The following is a 24,361-nucleotide window of genomic DNA, read 5'->3' as shown; positions in this document are numbered from 1 at the left end:
GGAGCGAAGGGCGAATCAAGCGAAAACAAAAGAATCAGCACAGGAACAGAACAGATAACGGAGGCGGGGTAAAGTGCCCGACGCAACAACGAAACAAGCGCATAGCACACTGCATATTACCGCGTGAAATACGGCTTCATGCGGACAACGTGCATGAACTCGAAGCGTAGTTGCCGACGCGAGGGCTGCACAGTACCACCTGGAAGGACTTCGTATGTCACTTCCGTGACACGGGGCAGAACTCCGTAAGGTCCAAAGTAACGCGACATCAGTTTTTCAGACGCTTTGGGCCGGCGCACCGGTGTCCACACACCAATTTGCTTTCCAGGTTGGTACGTGACTTGTCGATGACGGAGGTTCTAGCGACGCGCATCCGTGCCCTGCTGTTGCTGAATGGGAATGCGGGCAGGTTGGCATGCTTCCTCGGCGCGCAGAGCAAACTGTTCGGCGTCTGGCGTGAGCGGATGATCCTCAGTGCAGCACGGAAGCATGGCATATAACCTCGTTTGAACATCGCGTCCGTAGTGTGTAGGCATACGTTACGTACGAGAGAATCTTGTCCCAGGTTTTGTTCTGCGAGTTTATGTACATAGCGATCATGTCGGCGATCGTTTTACTGAGTCTCTCCGAGAGGCCATTCGTCTGCAGGTGATAGGCTGTGGTTTTGCGATGGCTCGTGTAACTGAGCTCAAATACGTCGTGCATAAGTTGTGCCGTAAACGCCATGCCTCGATCGGTGATGACTTGGGACGGTGCGCATAGAGCAACAAGATTTACTGCATAAAAGAACTGGGTGATCTCAGATGACGTGCCACGCTGCACCGCCTTGGTTTTCGCATACCGTGTGAGATAGTCGGTCGTGACTATAATCCATTTTTACCGGCTGATGTCAGCGGAAATGGGCCCAGAAGGTCGATGCCGATTTGTTCAAGCGGCGCCCGGGGAGGCGCCATAAGTTGGAGCAATCCCGCCGGTTTGAGAGGCGGCGCCTTTCGACATTGACACTCACGGCAGCCTCTGACGTAGCTATGAAGGGTGTGAGCAAGATTAGGCCAATAATAGGCTTTACGAACTCGGGCGAGTGCGCGTGCAAAGCCAAAGTGGCAAGCGGTGAGCTCATCATGGCCAGCAAAATGATATCGACGCGGAGGTCGGCCGGCACTACGAGGAGGCCAACAGTGTTGGAGCTCTTCTTGAATAGAACGCCATTACAGAGATATAAAGCAGACAGGTTTTGAGCAAAATGACGACGGGCGTCAGGAGCGCGACCTTCTAGGTGGCCAATGACAGGTCGAAAGTTCGGGTCAGCTCGCTGTCGGGACATTTACGTCTGAGGCACTCACCAGTCCAAGAAAACCACTCTCGTCATCCGTGCTCTCACTGACTAAACTGACGGGTGCACGCGACAGCGCGTCAGCATCTTCGTGCTTCTGGCCAGATTTATACACAATGGTTTACTCAAATTCTTGCAGGCAAAGGCTCCATCATGCTAGGCACCCCGATGGGTCGCGGAGGTTGGCCTTTTACCTTTTATTATTCCTCTCAGAATATGACGAAAAAAAATGTAAAAGAAAGAGAGAGGGAGCCCGGATCAGGAAAGCTTTGCCAGGCTTAATCCAATTTAAGATAAAAGAAAAGGAGCTAAACGCCCAAAATAAAAAAAAAAATGATTTAGATGAAAAAAAAACATGGACATAAAAATGTAAAAAAATGTACATTAAAGATACAAAAGGAAACAAAGATCACAACTGCCTTATTACAATAGATAGATATATGAAATGGAAAAAGAATAAAGAAAGAAATAAAAAGCGAAAGAAAAGCACAAAAAGATAAAGAAGTCCAGGAAAGAAGGAAGCAGAGAAGAAAATGTCCGCGGGTAGCCAGAAACTGCAAAAGAAGAGAGAACAGAAATATAAAAATTGTGCATTAAGGATTAGCCAATTCGCAAAAAATATAACTTTAAAGTGAATATGCGAAACACACTTCAGACTAGAAAATATAAATATATGTATATAAAGCGGTTACCAAAGTCTGCAGTGAAATGAGAAAAAATAGTATTGAAAAACGTCGCGAATACGAAACTAATGGAGGCATAAAGAAACACAAAACATCACGCATAACATCCTTGACAGCTTGAGAAGACGTCCATTACTATGAAATTATAGAATAAAATTCTGTCCGAATCGATTGGGAGAAAGCTGTACATTACGTACACACAAAAAAAGAAAAAAACTGAATTCTGAAAATATAATATACCGGTCTATGGAAAATAATTAAGGTAACACGAAATGGAAAATGCGGATAAATGTATACATAAAAATTGGCCACAAAGAGGTGAACAGAGAAAAGAAAAGTAATAGCAATTACATTAGTAAATACCAAATGACAGATTTAAAAGGAAAACAGAAAAGAAAAAGACAGAAGAAAAATGTTATGCAATACAGCTGATATCAGAAAATAGTATAAGAAAGAGGAAGACAGCAGATGCGCTGTAAAGGGCATGCCCATTAAGAGCCCTTGTCGATCTCTTGGGCTCAAGCCTTGGTGAAGAAAGGTGCGTGGTGTCGGTATGACTCTGCCGCAATAAGGCAAATCCGTCAGGCGGCAGTGACTCAGACCTCCACAACGTATTCATGTATTGCTCAGGCAAGTGAACAGGTTGGCCAGCCAACACAAACATTGATGGTCGATGACATTTTAAATGGATGGCCATAGATGTAAACCCAACTTTCATGGTTGCCCACAAAACCGCAAGGCATTCCTTTTCCGCAGTGGAATAGTGTCTCACCGCGGGAGAGCGTGCGGCTGGCATACGCGATGCCTTTCCGACGCCAGCTTGGTGTTGAACGAGTAAAGCGCCGAGGCCGATATTCTTGGCCTCGGTGTGGACTTCGGTGTCAGCGTCTTCATGAAAGTGCGCAAGCAAAGGGGTTGTTTGCAGTCGTCTGCGTAGCTCCGCAAAAGCCGCTTGTGGCTCGGAGCCCCACATTATTTGTGTGTCATCGTGCGTGGGACAAGTCAGGGGGTGACAACCTTGGGAAAATCGGCAATGAAGCGGCGGTAGTACGCGCAGACACACTGGAAGCGTTGAAAACTACTCTTGATTGCAGGAACGGGAAATCTGGCGGCACCAGCAGTCTTGTCGACGTCTGGCTTCACGCCAGCGGCGCTCACGAGAGAACCGAGAAACTTCAACTTCCTGTAGCGAAAGTGGCATTTCTTTGGCTTGAATGTCAAGTCAGCTGACCGAAGCGCGTATAACACTGTGTGCTGGCGTTCAAAATCTTCAATAAAGGTTTCAGAGAACACGATGACGTCATCGAGGCAAACTAAAGAAATTTGGCATTGAGGCCAGCTAGGACTGTGTTCATTATGCGCTGAAAAGTAGCCGCCGTTGAACATAGCCAGAAAGGCACCACTTTAAACTCATACAGTCCATCTCGGGTGACAAAATCCGTTTTTTTTTTTTTTTTTTTTTTCGGCTCCGCACATGGACCGCAATCTGCCAGTATACCCGCTCTTCAAGTTGATTGGGGAGAAGTACTGGGCACGACGTAGTCTGTCGAGCGAGTCGTCGGTACGGGTTAGCAGGAGACCTGTTTTTTTTTGTCATGTCGTTCAGTTTTCTATAATCAACACAGAAGCGAAGAATCCCATCCTTCTTCTTTACCAGCACGACAGGGGACGACCACGGGCTGTTGGAGGGTTGGATGACACCATCACGAAGCATCGCCTGAACCTGTGTGTGAATCGCTTCACGTTCCACCGTTGAGATGCGGTACCGCTGCTGGCGTATAGGGCCCGCATCGTCTTGCGTAATGATGCAGTGCTTCACAAGAGGCTTTTGCCGAATTTTCGATGAAGTCGCGAAACAAGCGCAGCATTCTAGGAGGAGAGCACGCAGTTCGTGCTGGTATGTTTCCGAAAGATCTGTACTAATATAAAGACGGTCAAAAGATTGGCGCACATTTTAAACTGCTCACAAATAAAAACATTCGGAAACGTCTGCTAAGTAGTCGACGAATGCGATTGCAGCCACACGAGAAAGATGACGGAGTTCGTTCGTGAAGTTAGTCACCAGGAGCTCAGATCGGCCGTTACGGAGGTGGATGACGCTCCGTGCCGAGGTGATGCCGTGGGTAAACAAAAGGGACTGTTTGCCCTTAGTGACCGCAATTGCCTCACGTATTTCGTCGCAGTTAACAGTTACAAAACACTGGAACGTGGCGGAATAGAAACGCTCTAGGCGGAAATTCGAAGAGGCGAAATTCGGCGCGGCTATGGCGGTCCTTGGGGTCAATGATCCTCAGCTTTCTCGCTCTAAAAGGTCACGTTACGCTTCCGGAGATCAATAATGGCTCCATACTCCCAGGGAAAATCTACAGCAAGGATACAGTCTTAGGAACAGTCGGGCATTACGAGGCAGCTGACAACAAACGTGGAGTTGCGAATTTGGACTCCCGCCGTGCACTGGCCTCTCGGAGTTGCAATATGCCCGCCAACGGTTCGAATCTGCGTGCGTGGCGTCATTTCTTTTTTTTTTTTTTAGAAGCGCCGCTAACTTCCCGCTTGAAATCGAAGAATCAGCGCCAGTGTTAACCAATGCAGTAACCTTATAGCCGCCGAGAACCACGGGTATATCCAGCGAGAATCGATCTCCACATCTACGAACTGTCGCCGGGGCCGTCAAGTCACGGTCGCTCACAGGTCGCGTTGTCGGGGGGTCTTCGTCGCGCCGATTGAAAAGCGGCCTCGCCCCCGGAGGTCGCTGTCTTTAGTTTTCCCGACGCGAAATTGGTGACCGTCGCTGCGCCATCCAGAAGGAGCTGGGCTGCAGCGATGGTCGGCGTGGAGACGGAGAGCATGACTGTCGCTAGAAAGTTGGCACCATGCGCTGCTAGGCTACGTAGTCCTCAATATCCCGGGGTCGCTGGTCTAATGGAGGACGAGACATGTCCAAGTTGTCGATATGGGCACAGGCGATACAAATGACCTGGTTCCCCGCAGTGGAAACACAGGTGCCGCCGATTTTGGGCATGCCACAGGTCTGTATTTCGCGAGGGTAGTCGGCGGTTATCGATGTACGGCTCTGGGTGTGGTGAATACAGTGAGCCTTGGTCGGGCGGGAGTAATGGTGTGGAATCAGGTGGAGAGCGTCGCAAGGCGTCTGCATACGTTGGCCCACTGTACTCGGTGTAAAAGGATGGCGGGTCAGCTGACGGTACCGAATGCCGAAATTCTTGCTGAAGCTTTTCTCAGACGATACTTAGAAACAGAGCCGACCTTTGGCGGGGGAGCACCGAATGGTGTCTGGAGCTCTTCGCGCAAAACTGAGCGGATGTAGCGAAGAAGATCCGGGGTAGCCCAGAAGGCCGAAAGCGGCTTCGTGAGCGAAACGGCAAGTACCGGCATGTCGTAGACCGCTGCTGGAGCGCCCTTTCCATTTTGATTGTTTACATAAGAAACTCGGCAACTGTGCTCAACGGATTGCGCACGAGGCCAGCGAACAGTTGCTCTTTATCGCTGCGCATGAGATGGCGCACCTTTTCCTCTTCGGGCATGGCGGGTCAGATCGTCGGAACAGCCTGGTCATGTCCTCCACGTACATGGTTACCGTCACATTTGGCATCTGCATGCAAGGACGTAAAGCCCTTTCCGCTCATTCTCGGCGCTGGTATAGGTGTCCAGGATGCATCGGCAGAACTCGCGCCACGATGTTAGGGCGCCTTCGCGGTTCTCGCACCAAGTACGAGCGCCATCTTCCAGGCTGAAAAAGACGTTCCTTAGTTTTGCGGCGTCGTCACACTGAATAAATGAGGCGACCCGTTCAAACTGGACGAGCCAGTCTTTGACGTCATCAATCTGACTGCCGTGGAAAGGCTTAGACAGACGTGGGTCCTGTAGAGCGTAATAATCTGGAGCTTGCATTGCATGTCGAGGTGGTATGTGGTGAATTCCAATGGCCAGTGCTCAGGAGGTACGCCTAGGTTCATCCAGCTAGCACGGCGCACAGGATTGTCAATTAGCACAGCACCTGAATCCTGGGCGTGCGGAGGAGTGCGGGAGATATACTGGGATCGATAACCGGCGCTGGCGCCAAAGTATGTCACGGCCAACAGGGCTAGACGCAACTAAACGACAGGGCGAAGCTGTACGAGCAGGGAGAGTTCCGCACACAGCGCGCGAGCCGACGTCAGCGTCTTTTTCTTCCAGGCGCCACCTAAGAACATCAGGAACACCAGGTCACAAGACACATTCTGTAAGCAACTGGAGCACGCACCAAGCAAAATTCTCATAGCTGCCTCACAGCACCATGCAGAAAGCGCGCGCGCACGCGCTAAAGGTGCAGACGCAGCAGATGCACGCAGGTCAATAGGAGAGGGAGACGGCCTGCCTGATAAGACGTGGAGCCGCTCGGAGATGTGCTGCTTGCTGGCATCCGCAGCGCCATACTGCGATGCTTGAGCTCCCTATTGGCCAGCTTCGTCCAGTCCATGGAAAATAACGCTCTGCCTAGGCGAACGGTGCACTCTTCTTAAACCTCTTTAAAGAGATCTTGAGCTGCTGTTTGGCTACCACAGAAGCATCCCGCCTCTGCAGTTAAAATTCGCAGTTTATTGTACCTAGCTTTAAATTCTGCCTTCAACAAACTTTCTACCGTTTTCGAGTGCCAAAGTCAAGCACACGCGGCCACTTGCGCATACAAGTCCTGGTTACAACGCATGGCCTACTTGTGCGACGGGCTTTATACGCACCGAAAAGGAGAGTCACATCAAAATCCAAAGCAATAAGGCCACCCCTCAAACAGCGCACGCACGTACACACACACGCACGCACGTAGACACACACACACACACACACACACACACACACACACACACACACACACACACACACACACACACACACACACACACACACACACACACACACACACACACACACACACACACACACACACACACACTAGGCTACCTTTTGACGCCCTCTCCGTTGTCTTCATCCTAGCATTCTCTCCAGGGAAAAGTACAATGCCCTCATTTAACCTGCATTTTCCCCCTCCCTCATAGCTTAACTAGATTAGAGGAGGTATCCCTTAGAAGGATAAGCGTATATGTCATGCCAATGGGGCTCTTAAGACAGTACCGACCATCTGTTCTAGACCCGCTTCAGAGGTGGATGTTCGCCACCTCTTGTGGACTTGTGCAGGGACAATTAAGGACACAGATTCTACAAGAAGTGGGATTGTGAGATTTCTCCAAGTGATAGGCTGACAAGAACAGAAGCCTTCTCCGGTTTTTTCGAGACAATGTTTTGCCCGATTTCTTACAGTATCGTTTATGGCAAGTTTGTGAAAAAAAGGGCGAGAGCAAGGAAGCACCTTTTTATGAACGCGATGCAAGCTGTGCGGTACAAAAAGGAGCCAATATTGTCATTACAGTGAATGAACTGTGGTCGTCAACGGAAAACACTGGGTAAATCAGAACTAGTGCACACCCCCGTCAACACCCCCCCCCCCCCAGCATTATTCACATTTAAAGTCCATGGATTTTTTCTTACCTCATAAATTATTACTACTAAAACCTTTATACCTCCTTTTAGACGCATACTAGTGCCTACCTGCCGACCTTTCTTTGCAACCTGTTATTACAGAAACAGTGAAGCACAACCTCAATTATTATTTGAGTCGACACAGTGTACACAGTAGCCTTCTTGCCAGACTAGAGCCTGCAGCGACATAATAATGCCTTATTAGGTTTCATTTGTATTAGCTAGTTAATAAAATATCGCAACCATTGTCCCCCAGTTACACCGCGAGGATGCCCAGTGGAAGAGGTACCCGCATGGATTCGTCCTCAAGGTCGTCAACTGGATCGAGAGCCAACAGACGGAGTTCCTCGGTGAGCGAATCACCAACGGTGCCTCTTCTTCTCGAGCGCCTAGAGGGCGGACTACGGCAATGACAGCAGTAGACGACAACATAACCGCGCCGAAATATTGGCCAACGCTACCGATACTGTAAATGTTAACTCCGATGGCAACGTTCTCTTTGGAGGAGTAAATGAAAAGGATGAATTTTACCAACACACTGCTCACCCTGCGCGCAGGGCCAGTGCAGTCAGGCCGAAGAAGGGAGCTAGACGGTCCTCTACCTCATTTATTGTGCTTTTCAAAATAAGTTTTTTCACCCTGTAGCCTAACACTTTTGAACGCTACAAAATTTAAGCATGGTCCGCAGGGGCTACGGTGGAAGTACAGAGGTTGCCGCGAGGTCAGAAAGTTAAAGACAGCATTCTTCAAAACCTACTATTTACTACCTACTACGTAAAAACCTACTACGTCTACTATTAATCACATCAAAAGAATCGAAATGGCGACGATTTAGGTTGTGTAAGTGGGGTTACGTAATCTAGGAGACGGAAACTTGTTGCTGGGCAGTCCTTGAATGCCCTGTACGGCAGAAAGATGCGACTCTATGGCATGAGCAGCTTGTTTTGAAGCGACAGATTGACTTATAGGAAGGGAAAGGCGAGGTAACTGTCTTACTTGTTTTCTGTGGACACCTCAACCGCGCCGTAAGGGAAGAGAGGAAGGTGGGAGTGAAAGTGGAAAGAGAAAGAGGAGCCGTAGGGGAGGGCTACGGAGTAGTTTCGACCACCTGGGGATCTTTAACGTGCTTGACATCACAGATGGGGCTGGGGCAGGTAGGTCACCGCCGCTTGCGGCGGGGGCTAGCCTGCCACCGAATTTTTATATGTTGTAGGCCGTCGTTGCACCCGCCACTGCTTCGGTGGTGGACGACGGCTGCTGTTGCGGCGCGCGCCTTTCTCTCCCTGTGCGTTTTCATTCTTCTCTATTTTCTCTTCTGTCTGCACGAGGCAGCGGAGGTGGCTCAGCTGCAGAGCCAGTAGCAGGCCCGTGCATTTTCTTTTCCTTATTCCTACAGCCACAACAACAGCGCTGACATCGCACAGCACACGGACGCCTCTTCGTTTCGACTCCATCGAAACGCAGCCGCCGAGGTCGGGTTCGAACCCGAGTACTCCGGCACAGTAGTCGGGCGTTGTTTTGAAGCGAAAGCTGCACTACGCCAGCTTTTCGAACCGTCAGTTCTCACGGAGAGAGAGAAACAACTTTATTTGCCCCAGTTGTCGTGAATTAGGCCAGGTGGGTCCTGTGTGGCCCCCAGGTGCTGTTGTTGTAGCTGTAGGAAGAAGGAAAAGAAAATGCGCGGGCCTGCTACTGGCTCTGAGTTGAGCCACCTCCGCTGCCTCGTGCGGACAGAAAAGAAAATAGCGAAGAAAGGAAAACGAAGAGGGAGAGAAAGACGCCCGCCGCAACAACAGCCATCATCCACCACCTAAGCGGTGGCGGGTGCAATGACGGCCTAGAACAGAAAATTCAGTGGCTGGCTAGCCCCCGTCGCAAGCGGCGTTGATCTGCCAGGCCAGCAGGGCCAGGAATTGCCACCCTTCACCACCTCCCTGGGCGATGTTGCTGTTGTTGTGGCTGTAGGAAGAAGGAAAAGATAGATAGATGGATTTATTGAAAGGAAAAGGCAGAGAGGTTGGCCCGAATAATTCAAATCTGGCCTGCTACTCTGCACTGGGGAAGGGGAAGGAGAGAAGAAAGAAGGTCATGATGGGTGACGATGTGGGAGAAGGGGGGATGAAATATATATACAGACACAGCAGCTTGCTTTACAAGCGTGAATCAAGACCGCTGGCGCTCAAATAGCGGCAAAGAGCGCGCACTGCCTGGACGCCCTTCCCCTTGTCCTGCCAAGCGCCCAGCAGCAGTTCCTTCGACAGAGGCCTCTTGTCTAAATGCTTCAAGGAAGCAGCTAGTACATTTCTTTCGTTCGCATACTCTGGGCACACCAATAATACATGGTCCACAGTCTCTGGGATGCCACAAGTTGAACATTCCGGTGAGTCCATCTGTCCAATTAAATGTAAGTACTTGCGCGTGAAAGCCACGTTTAAACGAAGTCTATGTATCAAGCATGTCTGATGACGCGGAATATCACGCGGAACATTAAATTTAAATGTTCGATCGAGCCTTAGACGGATGTGTCGGGCGAAGGAAAAGAAAATGCACGGGCTGCTACTGGTTCCGTAGCTGAGCCACCTCCGCTGCCTCGAGCAGACAGAAGAGAAAATAGAGCAGAAAGAAATGGAAGAGGGAAAGAAAGACGCGCGCCGCATCAACAGCCGTCGTCCAACACCGAAGCGGTGGCGGGTGCAATGACGGTCTACAACAGATAAAAAGTCGGTGGCAGGATAGCCCCCGCCGCTAGCGGCGGTGACCTACCTGCCCCAGCTCCATCAGGGGTCTTCTCCCTGGGCGATGGCTTTCACCTTCAAGGTACCTAGGCAGACACTGCGCCTTTCCTTTCTTACAAGCCAATTTACCAAGCTTCACTAAGCGAGGTCTTCACGTGGTACTAAATTCGCCCTTCAGGTGACATTGACCTAATTAAGGGTCGATGTCTACGATTTGGTGGTGTTCACCCAGATGTACCATACTGCGCCTTCCTTTCTTCAGAACGTAACGTAAACAGGCAGCTCTGGGTTGGCGCGACGTCCGCGCATCTTGAAAAGGTCCGGAGTTGGCCAAATTTCTCGGTAGCCTTCCACTATGGGACCGTTTCTCTTCACTTCACCGCCCACCTTCCTTCTCTCTCGTTTGGCAGATACTTCGCCTTTCCTTTCTCACAAACGAATGTACGATATATGCAAAGAAGGAAGAAAAAACTTTATTTAGCCCTATATTAGTTGGCGGTTTTTGGGACGTCTTCAGAGATGTCTGCTTGTTGAATCCACAAGAGTCTTCTCTGTCAACCTCATCCACTTCTGCACAATGGTCGGTTGCCCTCAGTCCAGGGCTCCGCTGGCTACTGCCGCCCGTTGGGCTCGATGTACCAGACCTTGCTGGTCTTCGCAGCGGTCGCCGGACAGCAGAGGCCTTGTTCCGCTCTCGGGTTTCGAATTTTGGGGACCACATCTATGTTTTGACAGGCCCATGTGATGTGATATAGTGTTGATGTTTCATCGCACCACGGACATCTGTCCGCGCATATGGTCGGGTGCATTTTGTTTAGTATGTGTAGGTTTGGGTATGAACCCGTCTGTAATTGTCTCCATATGACAGCTTCCTCTCTGGTGAGAGAACTGCGCGTTGGGGGATATCGCATTCTTCTTCCTCAATAGTTTTCTAGTATGGCCGAGTATGCCTTGGGTGCTGGCAAAAGTTCCGCGGACTCGTCGGCTGCTCGGAAAGTAGTGTATGCTCGAGCTATCCTGTCAGCCTCTTGGTTCCCTGCCACCCTCATGTGCCCCGGTACAGACATAATTTTGTGTCTGGTCTAGTTTGCTTCGTGGTTTTTAATTCTGTCGCTCGCTTCGAGGAGTATACGGAGCGCGTGACGACCAATCCTACCATTCGTGAAATTTCGACAGGCTGTTTGAGAGTCCGTGAGTATCGTTAGCGACCGCCCAGTTATATAGCCCTCCGCCACCGCTAAAGCAACGGCTACTTCCTCGGCCTCTGCTACTGTGCAGTGTCGGATAGAGGCGCTGGTCACTTCGCGTAGGGACGAATCGACCACCGTGGCCACTGCAATTTTTTGTGTCCTCCTCTCGAGGACGCGTCTGCATACATGGTCGTGTCTTGAGGAGTGTATGTTTTTGAATAAAATCGGCCCTTGCCTCTCTTCTACCTTGGTGGAGGTTAGGGTCCATGTTTCTCGGGATTGGAGCTACCTTGAAGGACTTGCGAAATTCGTCAGGTATCGTTACCGTCCTCGCTATTTCTCGCATATGCTCACAGTATCCGAGTCTCTGTAAGAGCGCTCTTCCAGTCGTTGTCTGCAGCAGCCGGAGTTTTTGCGACTGAAGCTGCGCCTCGCGTAGTTCTTCGAATGTGTTTTGCAATCCAAGCGCCATGAGCTTTTCTGTAGACGTGTTGCGCGGTAATCGGAGCGCCGTCGTATACGCTTTGTGTAGCAGGGCATCCGCTTGTATTTCACTCTTGTTGAGGCACTGTAGGGCAGGCTGTACATAATTCGGCTCACTACCAGGTTTCTAACTAGTTTTAGTGCATCCTCTTCGCGCATGCCATGCCGCCTGTAGGTGATGCGGGTGATCATGCGTGTCACTTGTGGCGTTGTTGTTTTGAGCATGGTAAAAGTGTGACTACTGCATTGGTCCGATTGAACCCACATGCCTAATATTCATATTGTTGTCTTTTCCGGGATGGGCATTCCTTCCAGGTAAATGTTGAGTTTCAGGTCCTCACTGGTTGGGACAGTCCGGTTTTGTTTGCCTCTCCACACTCGAAGCAGTTCCGATTTCTCGGTCGAGCATGCGAGTCCTCTTTCTCCGAGATATTTCTGTACACAGGAGGCCGCTTCCTGTAGTTTTTCTTTCTTCTCCCCGAGGGAAGCGGTGTTCGTCCAGGCTGTTATGTCGTCTGCAAACATTGCGTGCCTGATGCCTTCGATCTGCTCTAGTTTCCGTGCTAGACCTATCATAGCTATATTGAAGAGGATAGGTGAGATGACTAATCCTTGGGGTGTTCCTTTATTTGGCGCGTGAATTTTGTTCGATCGAAGGTCTCCCGTGCCGATGGTGGCAGTTCTATCTGACAGGAAGGCTTTGACGTACCCGGGGATTCTGCGTCCGCAGTCCAGGTCGTCTAGGCCTCTAAGGATCGCTTCGTGATACGTCATCAAATGCTCCCTTGATGTCGAGGGCCATTATGACATTTTTAGCCGTCCGAGGTACATTTCGGAGCCCATCTTGTATTTGAAGCAGCACGTCCTGCGTCGAGAGTTTTTATCTGAAGCCGAACCTGGTATGTGGTACATGGTCATAATCTTCCATGAAATTTTGCAGTCTGAGCATTACCACCCGCTCGTAAAGCTTACTGAGGCATAACGTGAGTGAGATGGGCCTGAGATTTTCAATTTGGAGCCGTTTGCCAGGTTTAGGAATCATAATTACTTCGGCGTGTTTCCAGTCTTCGGGAACCGTCTCCGCCACCCAGTGTTTGTTTAGAAAGCTTACGAGCTCTTGTATGAGGTCGTCACTCAGGTTTCGAATCAGGGCGTTGTCGATTCTGTCGGCTCATGCTGCCGTATTCTGGTCGTATTCCTTATGGCCGCGTAAACTACTTCCATAGTTTTCGTGCGGTCGAGTCTCTCGTTTTCGGCTCCGGGATAGGTTCCTTGGTATCGTGAGGGGTTATGATCACCGAAACATTTTTTTCGTGCCTTCTCTAAAAGGTCGGTGTCCGAACCCTCGAAGGAGTGGATGAATTATGGATGCTTTTATTGTTTTCTGATTTTGTTTGGGTCGGATCGATTAGTGCTCTTAGGAGATTCCAGGTTCTGGACGTACCCAAGGTTCCCGTAAGCGAGTGGCTGAATTGTTCCCAATTTTGTTTCGCGAGTTGCGCAGCGTATTCTACAGCTTTTGCCGTAACTTGTGCTATCTTTAGTTTTAGTTTCCTGTTGTGTTTTTGCTTCCGTCATCTTTTGGTGAGACTGCGTCTGGCTTCCCATAGTCGCAGAAGGTGCCCGTCTACTTCGGGCGTTGTTGTCGTTCGTCTTACACTTTTTGCGCATTTGTCTCGCGCTTCTGTCAACATGCCACTCCATTCTTCTAGTGATTGGATGCCGCCTTCAGATTTTTTGCAAGCCCCGCGGAACGCGTTCCAGTCCGTGAGTTTTGCTTGTCCAATCCGGTATCTTACCCTTTCCGATGCTATTCGCGTCCGGAGGATAAACTGATCGCTGCCTAGGTTTCCTATGATGTTTTCCCACTGTGACTCTCTGCTCATCCTTACGAACGTGAGGTCCGGGCAAGTGTCCGTGCTCACACTACTACAGATTCTCGCGGGGGTCGCGGAATCTGTCATTAGCCTGCATCCAAAATATTCGGCTACCTTCGCTAATGTTCTTCCCTTGATATCTTGTTTCCGGTATCCCCAGCTCGTGTCCATGGCGTTGAAATCTCCTACGATAATGAGTGCATTTTCTTTGGCCAGCTTGTGCGCTCGGTGGAAGAGTTCGAAGAATTTGGCTTTTCTTTGTCTTGGCGGGTTGTACACTGTTACGTTTCTCCACCGACAAGTGGGATAGCTGACGCGGCCACCGCATAGCAACAGGCAGAACAGCGAGCGGATCGGCCATTTCGACGCCGTTCATCGGCCGCGCAACGCTTCCTCCCGCGGACATGTCTCAACGTCATCCTGCCACGCGCCAAATGTGTGTGCGTGCGTGTGTGTGCAAACGCCGGCCAAGCCTGGAGCTCGTGAGAGAGTGTGCCGCCCTCGCCCGTCTGCAGGAGGTGGAAGAGATGCGTTTGGACCACCTGCGATTGAGTCATCCCATCTTGTCCAGACGTGTTGGGCGCTCCATTTCCTGTGAGGGTTTACCCTTTCCCTGTGAACTGGAAAACCTATAAAAAGCAGCGGCCGACTCCGCTGAGATAGAGACGCGCCGTTGAGACAACGCTAGACACCAGCTGTGTGAACGTGTCTGTATTCTCTCCGGGTCAGCTTCTCTGCCCGTTCTTCACGATGTTGTAGTAAAGGTTGTTTCGTTAGTAGACGCCTCGTCTTTGCTGAGACCGTTGATGCCGTCCTCTGTCCACGGAGCCGCCAGGCCAAAGCTACCGAGGAGCCGTGCGCCGCATGTAACAACTGCCGTCAGCGGTGGGCTGAGCACGCGAGCCACGCACGTAATAACTACGGGCAGCGGTACGCTACTCAGGCACTCGCGACCTCAAACCTAACAATGGGTGAACAGCGGTGGGACGACGACGACCAAGCCGTAACCGTGGTTGGAGGGACGAACCCGGCGATACTGTCGTCCAACAACTGGTGAACAGCGGAGAGACGAGGACGACCAAGCAATGACCGTGGTCGGTGAAAGAGCCAGGCCTGACCGAGGTGCAACATCTGGTGGGAAGAGCGGAGATGTCCCAGGCTGACCCGTGAATCAAGCAGCTTAGCGAAAAGTCGGGAGCAGTGTAACAAGCCCTGTGTTATGACTGGTTGCCTGCAGCGGAACGACTGCGTTGGATTCTTGGCTGCGAGGTTTGGTGAGTGCGGGACTTTCTTCTACTGAGTTTTGCCAGGCTTTTGTTAAGTAGAGAACAGAGCTGGTAATTGTGTTGTCGTTGTTGCTGGGTTAATTGCAGCAAGGCAATAGTGGGCAGTAGAGAAGGCAGCACTCGGAACAGCCATGAATTTGGATTTGAAGTCGTTGCGCAAACCGAAATTGCTGGAGCTTGCGGAGGAGTTGGGTCTGAATTTCTCAGACAAACTCAGAAAACCAGAAGTGTTAAAGGCTATTCTTGCGTTGGAAGCTGAAGATGACGAGCTTTTGGAATGCCTTGAGATCATTGACGAACGTCACGAGAAAGAGGAACGTGAACGTAGAGAACGTCACGAGAAAGAGGAACGTGAACGCAGGGAACGTCACGAGAAAGATATGCGTGAACGTAGGGAACGTTTCGAGAAAGAGGACGCCCGCGTAAGGAAACTGATGCAGCTGGAGATATCAGCACATAGAATGAGCGTGGAAAGGATTAAAGCTTGCAATGCCATTCAGTGTAACGGTTCAATACCGCGAGATGGTCCGCCACCGTTCTTCATTGCCGAGGATGTGGCCGAGTATTTGGCACCCTTTGAGAATGTCTGTAGAAGTAAACGCTTCGAGCGAGGTAGTTGGGCGCAGAAGTTGGTAACTCTTCTATCCGCTGAAGCGTCGGAAGAAATCAAGCGATTGGTTGGCGACCGCTTGAAAAATTACGATGAACTGAAAGGGTCATTGCTGATACGATATCAGATAACGCCTCAGGAAGTTCGGAAGAGATATGAGAGCGAGAAACATTGTAACGAGGCATACTTTGATTTGGCCTATCAGTTGAAAGCCGCTGTAAGCGAATGGCTAGAGAGTGCGGAAGTTCCGGAGCAAATCGAACTTGCACCGGCGTGTGAGAAACAGCTTGGGGAAGCGGCCGAGCAATGTGACCGCAGTAGCGAGCCGACCGAGCCTCGAACAGAAGAGTATCCTGTTACCTTGGTCGAGCCACTAGCTCAGACGGTTAGCACATGCTTAATCGGCGAGAAGTCCGAAGTGACGCCGTTAAGCGAGGTGAACTGCATGCCGACCCAAGTAGCTGTAGGAGATACAGTTCCATCAAATGAGTGTGGGGAACTGGTAGTAACTGAACCGCCTCTCGAGTTAAAAGCAGAAGCTTGCGTAGAGCGCGACGTAGATGGAAACGAGCTAGGAGATGAAAAAATTGCGGTCTCCGAAATCGACTGTGTTGTAGAGCAGGGCACGCAGAAAAACGAAGTGCCGATCAGGGAAACTGCGCAGCCCGCGAGTTGTGATCAGCCAGGGCAGACCGACGAGGAGTGCGCGTACGCTGTAGAGACTTGCGAAGGCGACAGAGCAGAGTCAGAATCGTTCGAGCCCTATACCACGCTATGTTGTATTCGCGAAAGCAACCACAGTGCGAACGCGGACGTAGCATCTATGGCCCTCACACAATCCGAAGCGCCCCAGCTGTCGCAGGAGCTTGATCCTGCTCCGGTTAGCTGTGGTGGTGGTGGTGACAAACGTTTATTGGTAAAAAAGGGGTGGATGGATCTATGAACATCCAGCCCTTACAGATACTAGGTGGGGTCCCTAGTACGGGACCCTAGTGGCGTCGGCTGCCCGGGCGCACTCGACCAAGGCCTTTTGGGCCTGCAGGTCATATAGCAGCCGAGCAGGGTCGCCTCCCAGTCCTCCCGAGTGGGGTTGGGGTGAGGAGGAATAGCTGGGTTGGATGGGCAAGCCCACACCATGTGGTAGATGTCCGAATACTTCTCCGCGCAGTGCGGACAACTGCCCAGCGAGGCGACGCACTGAGTGGCGAGCCGCCAGAGCAAATGCCTGGAAGGGGGACTGACACAAGTCAGCCGTTGTTGTCGTTCGGATTTGACTGAAAGTGAGTCATGCGCTGCTGGCTGCGATACAGACGCGGCTCCGCAATTCGACGACACCCGTGCCTTACTAGCTCCGGTTACCGCTAGAACATTGACCGCTAGCTTGTCAGAGATGGCCCAGAAAGAAAGCAGAAGGCTAGTATTCTAGCGCTGCCTACGAAAAACGCAAAAGGGCAGGCGCGAGAAAGAATGCTGCCATCGTAAGGAGAGCAAACTCCACAGATTGCGAAAAGAAAGCAGAAAGCATGTGTTTCAGTGCTGCCGTAGAAAAAAACGGAAAGACAGGCGCGAGAAACAATGGAGAAAGTGTAAGCTATCGCGAAAAAGAAAGCGACTATCCCAAAGGCACAAATGCGCCCGTGCCCGGAAAATGCGTGAGTGGTGCGCAACCCGTAAGGAGAGGGATAGGTTGTTTAGAAAAGTGAGCGACTCACGCTCATGCGTTTCTTTGCACAGAAACAGGAAGGTACGGTTGTTCCGTGAAACGGACAGCCGAAGCTTTAGGGAAAAGGGTGACCTCAACGGTAATGCCGATGGCTTAAGTGGAAGCCTATAACGTGAGAAGCCTCAGTTTTCACTTCTTTGTGTTTTTCTTCCTGACTCAGGATTTTGAACAAATTGCATTGTATTATTTTTGTTTGAAGTGATGTTTTTGAAAGCGCAATTTTCAAATTTGTGGACGCGTTCCAAGTGCTGCTGAGTTGCCCTTTAATATTGATCTAATCTAATTGATTCATAGGAAGAGAAAGGCGCAGTATCTGTCACACTTGCTATGTGGACACCTGAACCGCGCCGTAAGGGAAGTGATGAAGGTGGGAGTGAAAGTGGAAAGAGAGAAAGGGGAGCCGTAGTGGAGGGCTACGGAGTAATTTCGACCACCTGGGGATCTTTAACGTGCGCTGAATCGCACAGCACACGGATGCCACTTCGTTTCGCCTCCATCGAAACGCAGCCGCCGAGGTCGGGTTCGAACCCGGGAACTCCGGACAGTAGTCGGGCGTCTTACCACTGTACCACCCCGGCATAAGAGGGAAATAGTCTGGCATGACTTAGTGAAGATTGTGCCGTGCTTGCTGGCTGACCGGTTGAGTTTTTAGCGTGGTTGTGACGTTGTGGGTTGTCAGAAATCTCTCCTAAAGACAAGTTGCAGAGTGCCTTGGAAATCCGGATTTGCCAAGGAATTCTTCAGGCTGACTGGCTCAAGAGAAACAAAGTCGGATGACCCCGGCTAGCAGCAACATCCAGATCCCTCCGGACAGCGGATGCAGTCCCCTGCCCTTCGGGATCTCCCTTCCCCGGCGGGGCAGTCTGTTACGTTTCTCCACCGACAAGTGGGACAGCTGACGCGGCCACCGCATAGCAACAGGCAGAACCGCGAGCGGATCGGCCATTTCGGCGCCGTTCATCGGCCGCGCAACGCTTCCTCCCGCGGACAAGTCTCAACGTCATCCTGCCACGCGCCAAATGTGTGTGCGTGCGTGTGTGTGCAAACGCCGGCCAAGCCTGGAGCTCGTGAGAGAGTGCGCCGCCCTCGCCGTCTGCAGGAGGTGGAAGAGATGCGTTTGGACCACCTGCGATTGAGTCATCCCATCTTGCCCAGACGTGTTGGGCGCTCCATTTCCTGTGAGGGTTTACCCTTTCCCTGTGAACTGGAAAACCTATAAAAAGCAGCGGCCGACTCCGCTGAGATAGAGACGCGCCGTTGAGACGACGCTAGACACCAGCTGTGTGAACGTGTCTGTATTCTCTCCGGGTCAGCTTCTCTGCCCGTTCTTCACGATGTTGTAGTAAAGGTTGTTTCGTTAGTAGACGTCTCGTCTTTGCTGAGAACGTTGATGCCGTCCGTCGTCCACGGAGTCGCCAGGCCAACGCTACCGAGGAGCCGCGCGCCGCATGTAACAACTGCCGTCAGCGGTGGGCTGAGCACGCGAGCCACGCACGTAATAACTGCTGGCAGCGGTACGCTACTCAGGCACTCGCGACCTCAAACCTAATAACACGTTCAGTACGAATGTGCTTCTTCCCTTTCGCGTTTTCGGAACAATTTCGACAACCGCGTGCTCGATGTCTGTGTCGGCGATGGTATCGTGCCTGATCGCGGTGATCGCTTTGATGTCTAGAACGGCTGCTTTACCTCCGTTTTGGCTCTCTAAACATCGTACCCCTGTAAAGAGGGCCTGGTTCCAGTCTCTTTAACGCAATCACATCGGGAGTGAAGCTATGTGTTTATATATTGTTTTAGTATGGCCTGTTTTATGCGGTAGCCTCTGCAGTTCCATTGCCAAATTTCAAAGTATTCTTGGTCTTGCTGACGTGTCTTGGTCATGTTTACGTGTTAGTGCTGTTGCCTTGTTCGACAGCGAACGCCGTTAGCGCTGGACGGTTGTGCGATCTTATGTCTTTGTTTTCGAAAAGCACTTTTGATTTCCGAGATCGGCCCCTGAAATTGTGCTTGCATCTGTTGCATTTGAGATTGGATTCGCCGCATCATATCCTACATCATCTGCTGCATCATCTGTTGCATCCGTGTTTCAAGTTCTCCATTGTTGGTTGCTTGTGACTGTTTTGGAAGGGCTCCAGTGATTTCAAGCTCCCGCTGTTGTGCCTTTAGTGTTTTTGTTAGTTCCTCTACCTTGCGTTCGAGCTCATTTTGCTTGAGTCGAGCGAGTTCAAGCTCGCGTCTGAGTGCATCGCTGCTCGCGTCTTAAGCTTCTTTGACAGGAATATTTTTGTTGTTTGTATTGTTTGTGTTACTACTATTTTCTACCGAGTGCGGATCAATGGTAAATGCCCAGCTTACCTTGCTGCCGCCTTTCTGGGAGAGCTTCTTTTTCTTCTTTTCTTGGTTGTTCCCCTCCTGTGAACCGGCCGGCGATCTTGATCGGCTCCTCGAGGTTTCTCCTTCTGAGCTGAACCATCGCTTGCGTGGTCTCCCGCGTTGGTCACTGCGCCCTCTTTCCCCGCTGGGATTTGGTCTTGCTTTTTTCAGTCTCTCGGGGCACTCATTGGATCCGGTGCGATGTGCCTCACCGCATATTAGGCACTTGAGCTCGCACACATGGTCTTTCGTCTAGGTTTGATCTCCGCACAGTCCGCACACAATAATGTCCGGTGTGGGACACACGTTGGAGCGGTGTCCTTGTTGGAAACAGACGTAGCACACTTGCCTCGTGGGCGGTACTGGTAGCACGGTAGTTCACCTCCGTAGTATATTAGGAATTTCGGCAAGATCGGGCCGTCGAACGTGATCACTGCGGTCTTGGATTTTACAAGCATCCTTGCCTGTAGAATGGTTATTCCTTGAGTTCTGAATCGTGGGTGTGCTTTGAGCTCTTCGGGAGACGTACCTGAGTCAACACCGTGTATTACGCCGCGAAAGACGTTCTCCGTGGCTGTCACGTAAGCGTGTGCCTCGTACAACTTTCCGGCGAATTTAAGGCGGGTAATGCGCCGCACCACGTGAGCCGTTTCTTCGTGTGGAGTGCTAACGATAATGATGTTGGATCCTGTACGAAGCCTTACAGGTATGTCCTCGTCCTTGCATTGTTGGTCGCACGCCATGATAACGGCGTGCGCTACTTGGTATGTGGGGAGTGATTTCACCATGAGTCCTTTCTTGAGTCAAAAATTATTTTGATGTCTTTTTCGGGGAGTGCCGGCAGTCTTCGCCTATAGGCCTCCTCTGTTCCCCCTGCCCGTCTTGTTGCAGCCGGTCGCATTACCCATTGATCTTCCATCGTGAGGCTGGGTGTCCGGGCCGGTTCCCGTGCCTTTCCGTTGTCCTCGTCTCTAAAGTTGTTTTTTTTTTTCTGGCACTTGGATTGAATAAGCTCTCAACTGGCATCGTTGCTGTACACGACGCGCTCCGATGAGGAATTTGACGGGATTCCGTCTTCGCTTCCTGACTCGGCGTCTCCAAAGTTGTCTTCATCCATCCCTTGGAATTCGTCAAGGAGGGCATTTGGTGGTTGTGGCGACGCACTTGCGGCTTGGCTGGGCCCTGCCATATGGTCTCTGAAAAAGCGTTGGTGCTAGGTGCCGCCGTCCTAGCGTCCCATGCTCTCCCGATGTAGTGCTGGGCGTCCCGTCAGGGTTAGCGGGCTGGCGCCCGCTTTGGAACTTCCGGTAAAGATCCGAAAAATGATCCTACTGCTTGAAATATGGCATCCAAGGGATCCACCACTTGATATCTTCCAGTTCCGAATAAAATCCGGTGTCGAAAAGCGTTGGTCCGGTGAAATCGGTCAAAATTTGCGGAGCCGAAGTGACGCGTGTCCGCGGAGGTGGCTCAGCATCCCTCTTCCTCTACAATATGCAAGAAAAAGTATGAAAACATGATCTTGACCTGGTCAGGTGTAGGGGTCCCCAATTCCGTGGCGTCCACTCAAAAGTATAAGGCTCCTTCATATCCCCAATACCTAATTTTTTCTTTCCACTTTCACTCCAACCTTCCTTCCTTACGGTGCGGTTCATGTGTCCACAGAGCAAGTGTTACAGATACGGCGTCTTTCCCTTCATGTGAACAAATGATAAGCGCAGCGGTGGCGTAGCGGTAGAACATCCGCCTCGCAGGCAAGAGGACCGGGGTTCAAATCCCGGTGCCGCGCAATTCTCCACAGGATGTTAAAAAACAAAACAAAATCCGCGTGTCGATGGAATTGCATACACAGGTTTGGGGTGCGACCTGATGCCGGTGAACACCTCCGGCAAACGCACTCCCTCACCAGAACAGGAGTTGGCCACACTGGTGCAGTAATTGGCCGCAACCTCCTATGATAAGCTCCATAAAACCCCGGCCCTCAGTCACCAGCGGCTGCGGAACAACTGACCACGGCGGCGGTCAGACCTGTGACGCAGCAGGGGGTGCTAAGAAAGCCTGGCTCCGCTGGACAGGCCGCCATTGGAAACTGACCCTGGCAACGTTTAATGCTAGAACCCTAGCTAGTGAAGCTAGTTTAGCAGTGCTGTTAGAGGAACCAGAGGGCATGAAATGGGATGTCATAGGGCTTAGTGGGGTTAGGAGGCCGAATGAGGCATATACTGTACTGAAGGATGGGCATGTACTGTGTTATCGAGGTTTACCAGGGAAGCGACAACTAGGAGTAGGTTTCCTTGTCAATAAGTATATAGCGGGTAATATAGATGAATTCTATAGTATTAATGAGCGGGTTGCAGGCATCGTAATTAGGCTCAATAAGCGGTATAAACTGAAGGTTGTACAGGCCTATGCACCTACATGTAGTTGTGATGACCAGGCAGTTGAAAGCGTCTATGAAGATGTAGAATCGGCAATGCGAAAAGTAAAGGCGCAGTATACTGTACTAATGGGTGACTTCAATGCCAAGGTAGGGAAAAAACAGGCAGGAGACAAGGCAGTAGGTGACTATGACATTGGCTCTAGGAATAGCAGGGGGGAGTTACTAGTTGAGTTTGCAGGGCGCAATAACTTACGAATCATGAATACCTTCTTCAGCAAACGGAAGAACCGGAAATGGACATGGAAGAGTCCTAACGGAGAGACTAAAAATGAAATCGACTTCATAATGTGTTCAACCCCCGCCATTATGCAAGATGTAGAGGTAATCGGGAAAGTGCGATGCAGTGACCAAAGGATGGTGAGGTCCCGAATTAGCCTAAATCTGAAGAAGGAACGCAACAGATTAGTAAGAAAGAAACCCATCAACGAATTAGCGGTGAGGGGGAGGGCAGAAGAGTTCAGGATCTCGCTACAGAATAGGTATTCAGCTCTAACTGAGGATGGCGACATTACCCTAGAGGCAAGGAACGATAATTTCAGAGATATCATTACTGAGTGCGCGGTAGAAGTAGGCGGTAGGATAGTTAGAGAGGATACCGGCAAGCTGTCTAAGGAGACGAAAGATTTGATTAAGAAACGCCAGAGTATGAAAGCTTCGAATCCAACAGACCAGATCGAATTGGCCGAGATATCAAAGCTAATCAATAAGCGCAAGGTGGCCGATATAAGGAAGTATAACATGGAGGAAATTGAGCATGCTGTAAAGAACGGGGGAAGCCTTAAAGCGGTAAAGAAGAAATTGGGCATAGGCAAAAACCAGATGTATGCAATAAGGGACAAGGCGGGCAATGTCATCACTAATATGGAAAAGATAGTCAAAGTAGCCGAGGAATTCTATACAGATCTCTACAGTAGCCAAAGTAGTCAGGACCATAATGAGACTGGCGGTAGGGAAAAACAGTCAGACGTTCCACCAGTGACGAAGGACGAGGTCAAGAAAGCACTAGAAACTATGAAAAGGGGGAAAGCAGCTGGAGAGGATCAGATAACCACAGATTTGCTTAAGGACGGGGGGGATATCGTGCTAGAAAAACTGGCCACCCTGTATACGCAGTGCCTGGTGTCATCGACGGTACCGGAACCATGGAAGAATGCAAACATTATCCTCATTCACAAGAAAGGGGACTCTAAGGACCTTAAAAATTACAGACCAATCAGCTTACTGTCTGTTACGTATAAGGTATTTACTAAGGTAATCGCTAATAGAATCAGGACAACCTTAGACTGCAATCAAGCAAAGGATCAAGCAGGGTTTCGGAAACGGTACTCTACTAGGTGATAGAAAAATGCTCGAAATATAACCAGCCCTTATACATAGCATTCATTGATTACGAAAAAGCATTTGACTCAGTTGAAACCTCGGCGGTGATGCAGGCATTGCGAAATCAGGGGGTAGACGAGCCGTACGTGAAAGTGCTGGAATATATATATAGTGGCTGCACAGCAACCATAGTTCTGCATAAAAAAGTAACAAAATTCCCATAAAGAAAGGTGTTAGGCAAGGAGACACAATCTCCCCAGTACTATTCACAGCTTGTTTAGAGGAAGTATTCAGAGACTTGGAATGGGAGCAGTTAGGGATAAGGGTAGATGGAGAATACCTCACTAATCTGCGATTTGCTGATGACATTGCCTTGCTAAGCAACTGGGGGATGAACTGCAAATAATGATTGATGACCTAGACAGGAAAAGTAGAAAGGTAGGCTTGAAAATCAATATGCAGAAGACTAAGGTAATGTTCAACAGCCTCGGGAAAGAACAGCAGTTTACATTAGGTAGCGAAATACTGGAAGTAGTAGGCGAATGTCTACTTAGGGCAGGTAGTAACCGCAGATCCGGACCATGAAAAGGAAATAACAAGAAGAATAAGATTGGGATGGAGCGCATTTGGCAAGCACTCGCAGATTATGACTAGCAGCTTACCGGTATCGCTCAAGAGGAAAGTATACAACAGTTGCATCTTGCCTGTACTCACCTATGGGGCTGAAACGTGGAGGCTAACCAAGAGAGTTCTACTTAAGTTGAGGACAACCC

The 24,361-nt window shown here is 50.4% G+C and overlaps 1 protein-coding gene across 2 annotated transcripts in view; it reads left to right on the top strand.

Annotated features, from left to right (window-relative positions):
• LOC146209958 (hydroxylysine kinase) overlaps window positions 1–24,361 on the top strand; it is a 122,811-nt gene that overhangs the window by 13,137 nt on the left and 85,313 nt on the right. For both annotated transcript variants that reach the window (XR_014707771.1, XM_084605467.1), the window contains exon 3: window positions 7,808–7,901. Coding sequence is in view for 1 of the 2 variants with exons in the window: in XM_084605467.1 (XP_084461593.1) it covers window positions 7,808–7,901 (94 nt within the window). In the remaining variant the exon portion in view is untranslated. The remainder of the gene's footprint in view (window positions 1–7,807; window positions 7,902–24,361) is intronic.

The sequence above is a fragment of the Amblyomma maculatum genome, chromosome 1, assembly GCF_055883805.1.
Source record: "Amblyomma maculatum isolate TAMU_Amacu chromosome 1, ASM5588380v1, whole genome shotgun sequence".
NCBI classification, from domain to species: Eukaryota; Metazoa; Arthropoda; class Arachnida; order Ixodida; family Ixodidae; genus Amblyomma; species Amblyomma maculatum.
Note: the sequence above shows the minus strand (reverse complement) of the source record. Positions and strands in the feature narration are given on the sequence as shown.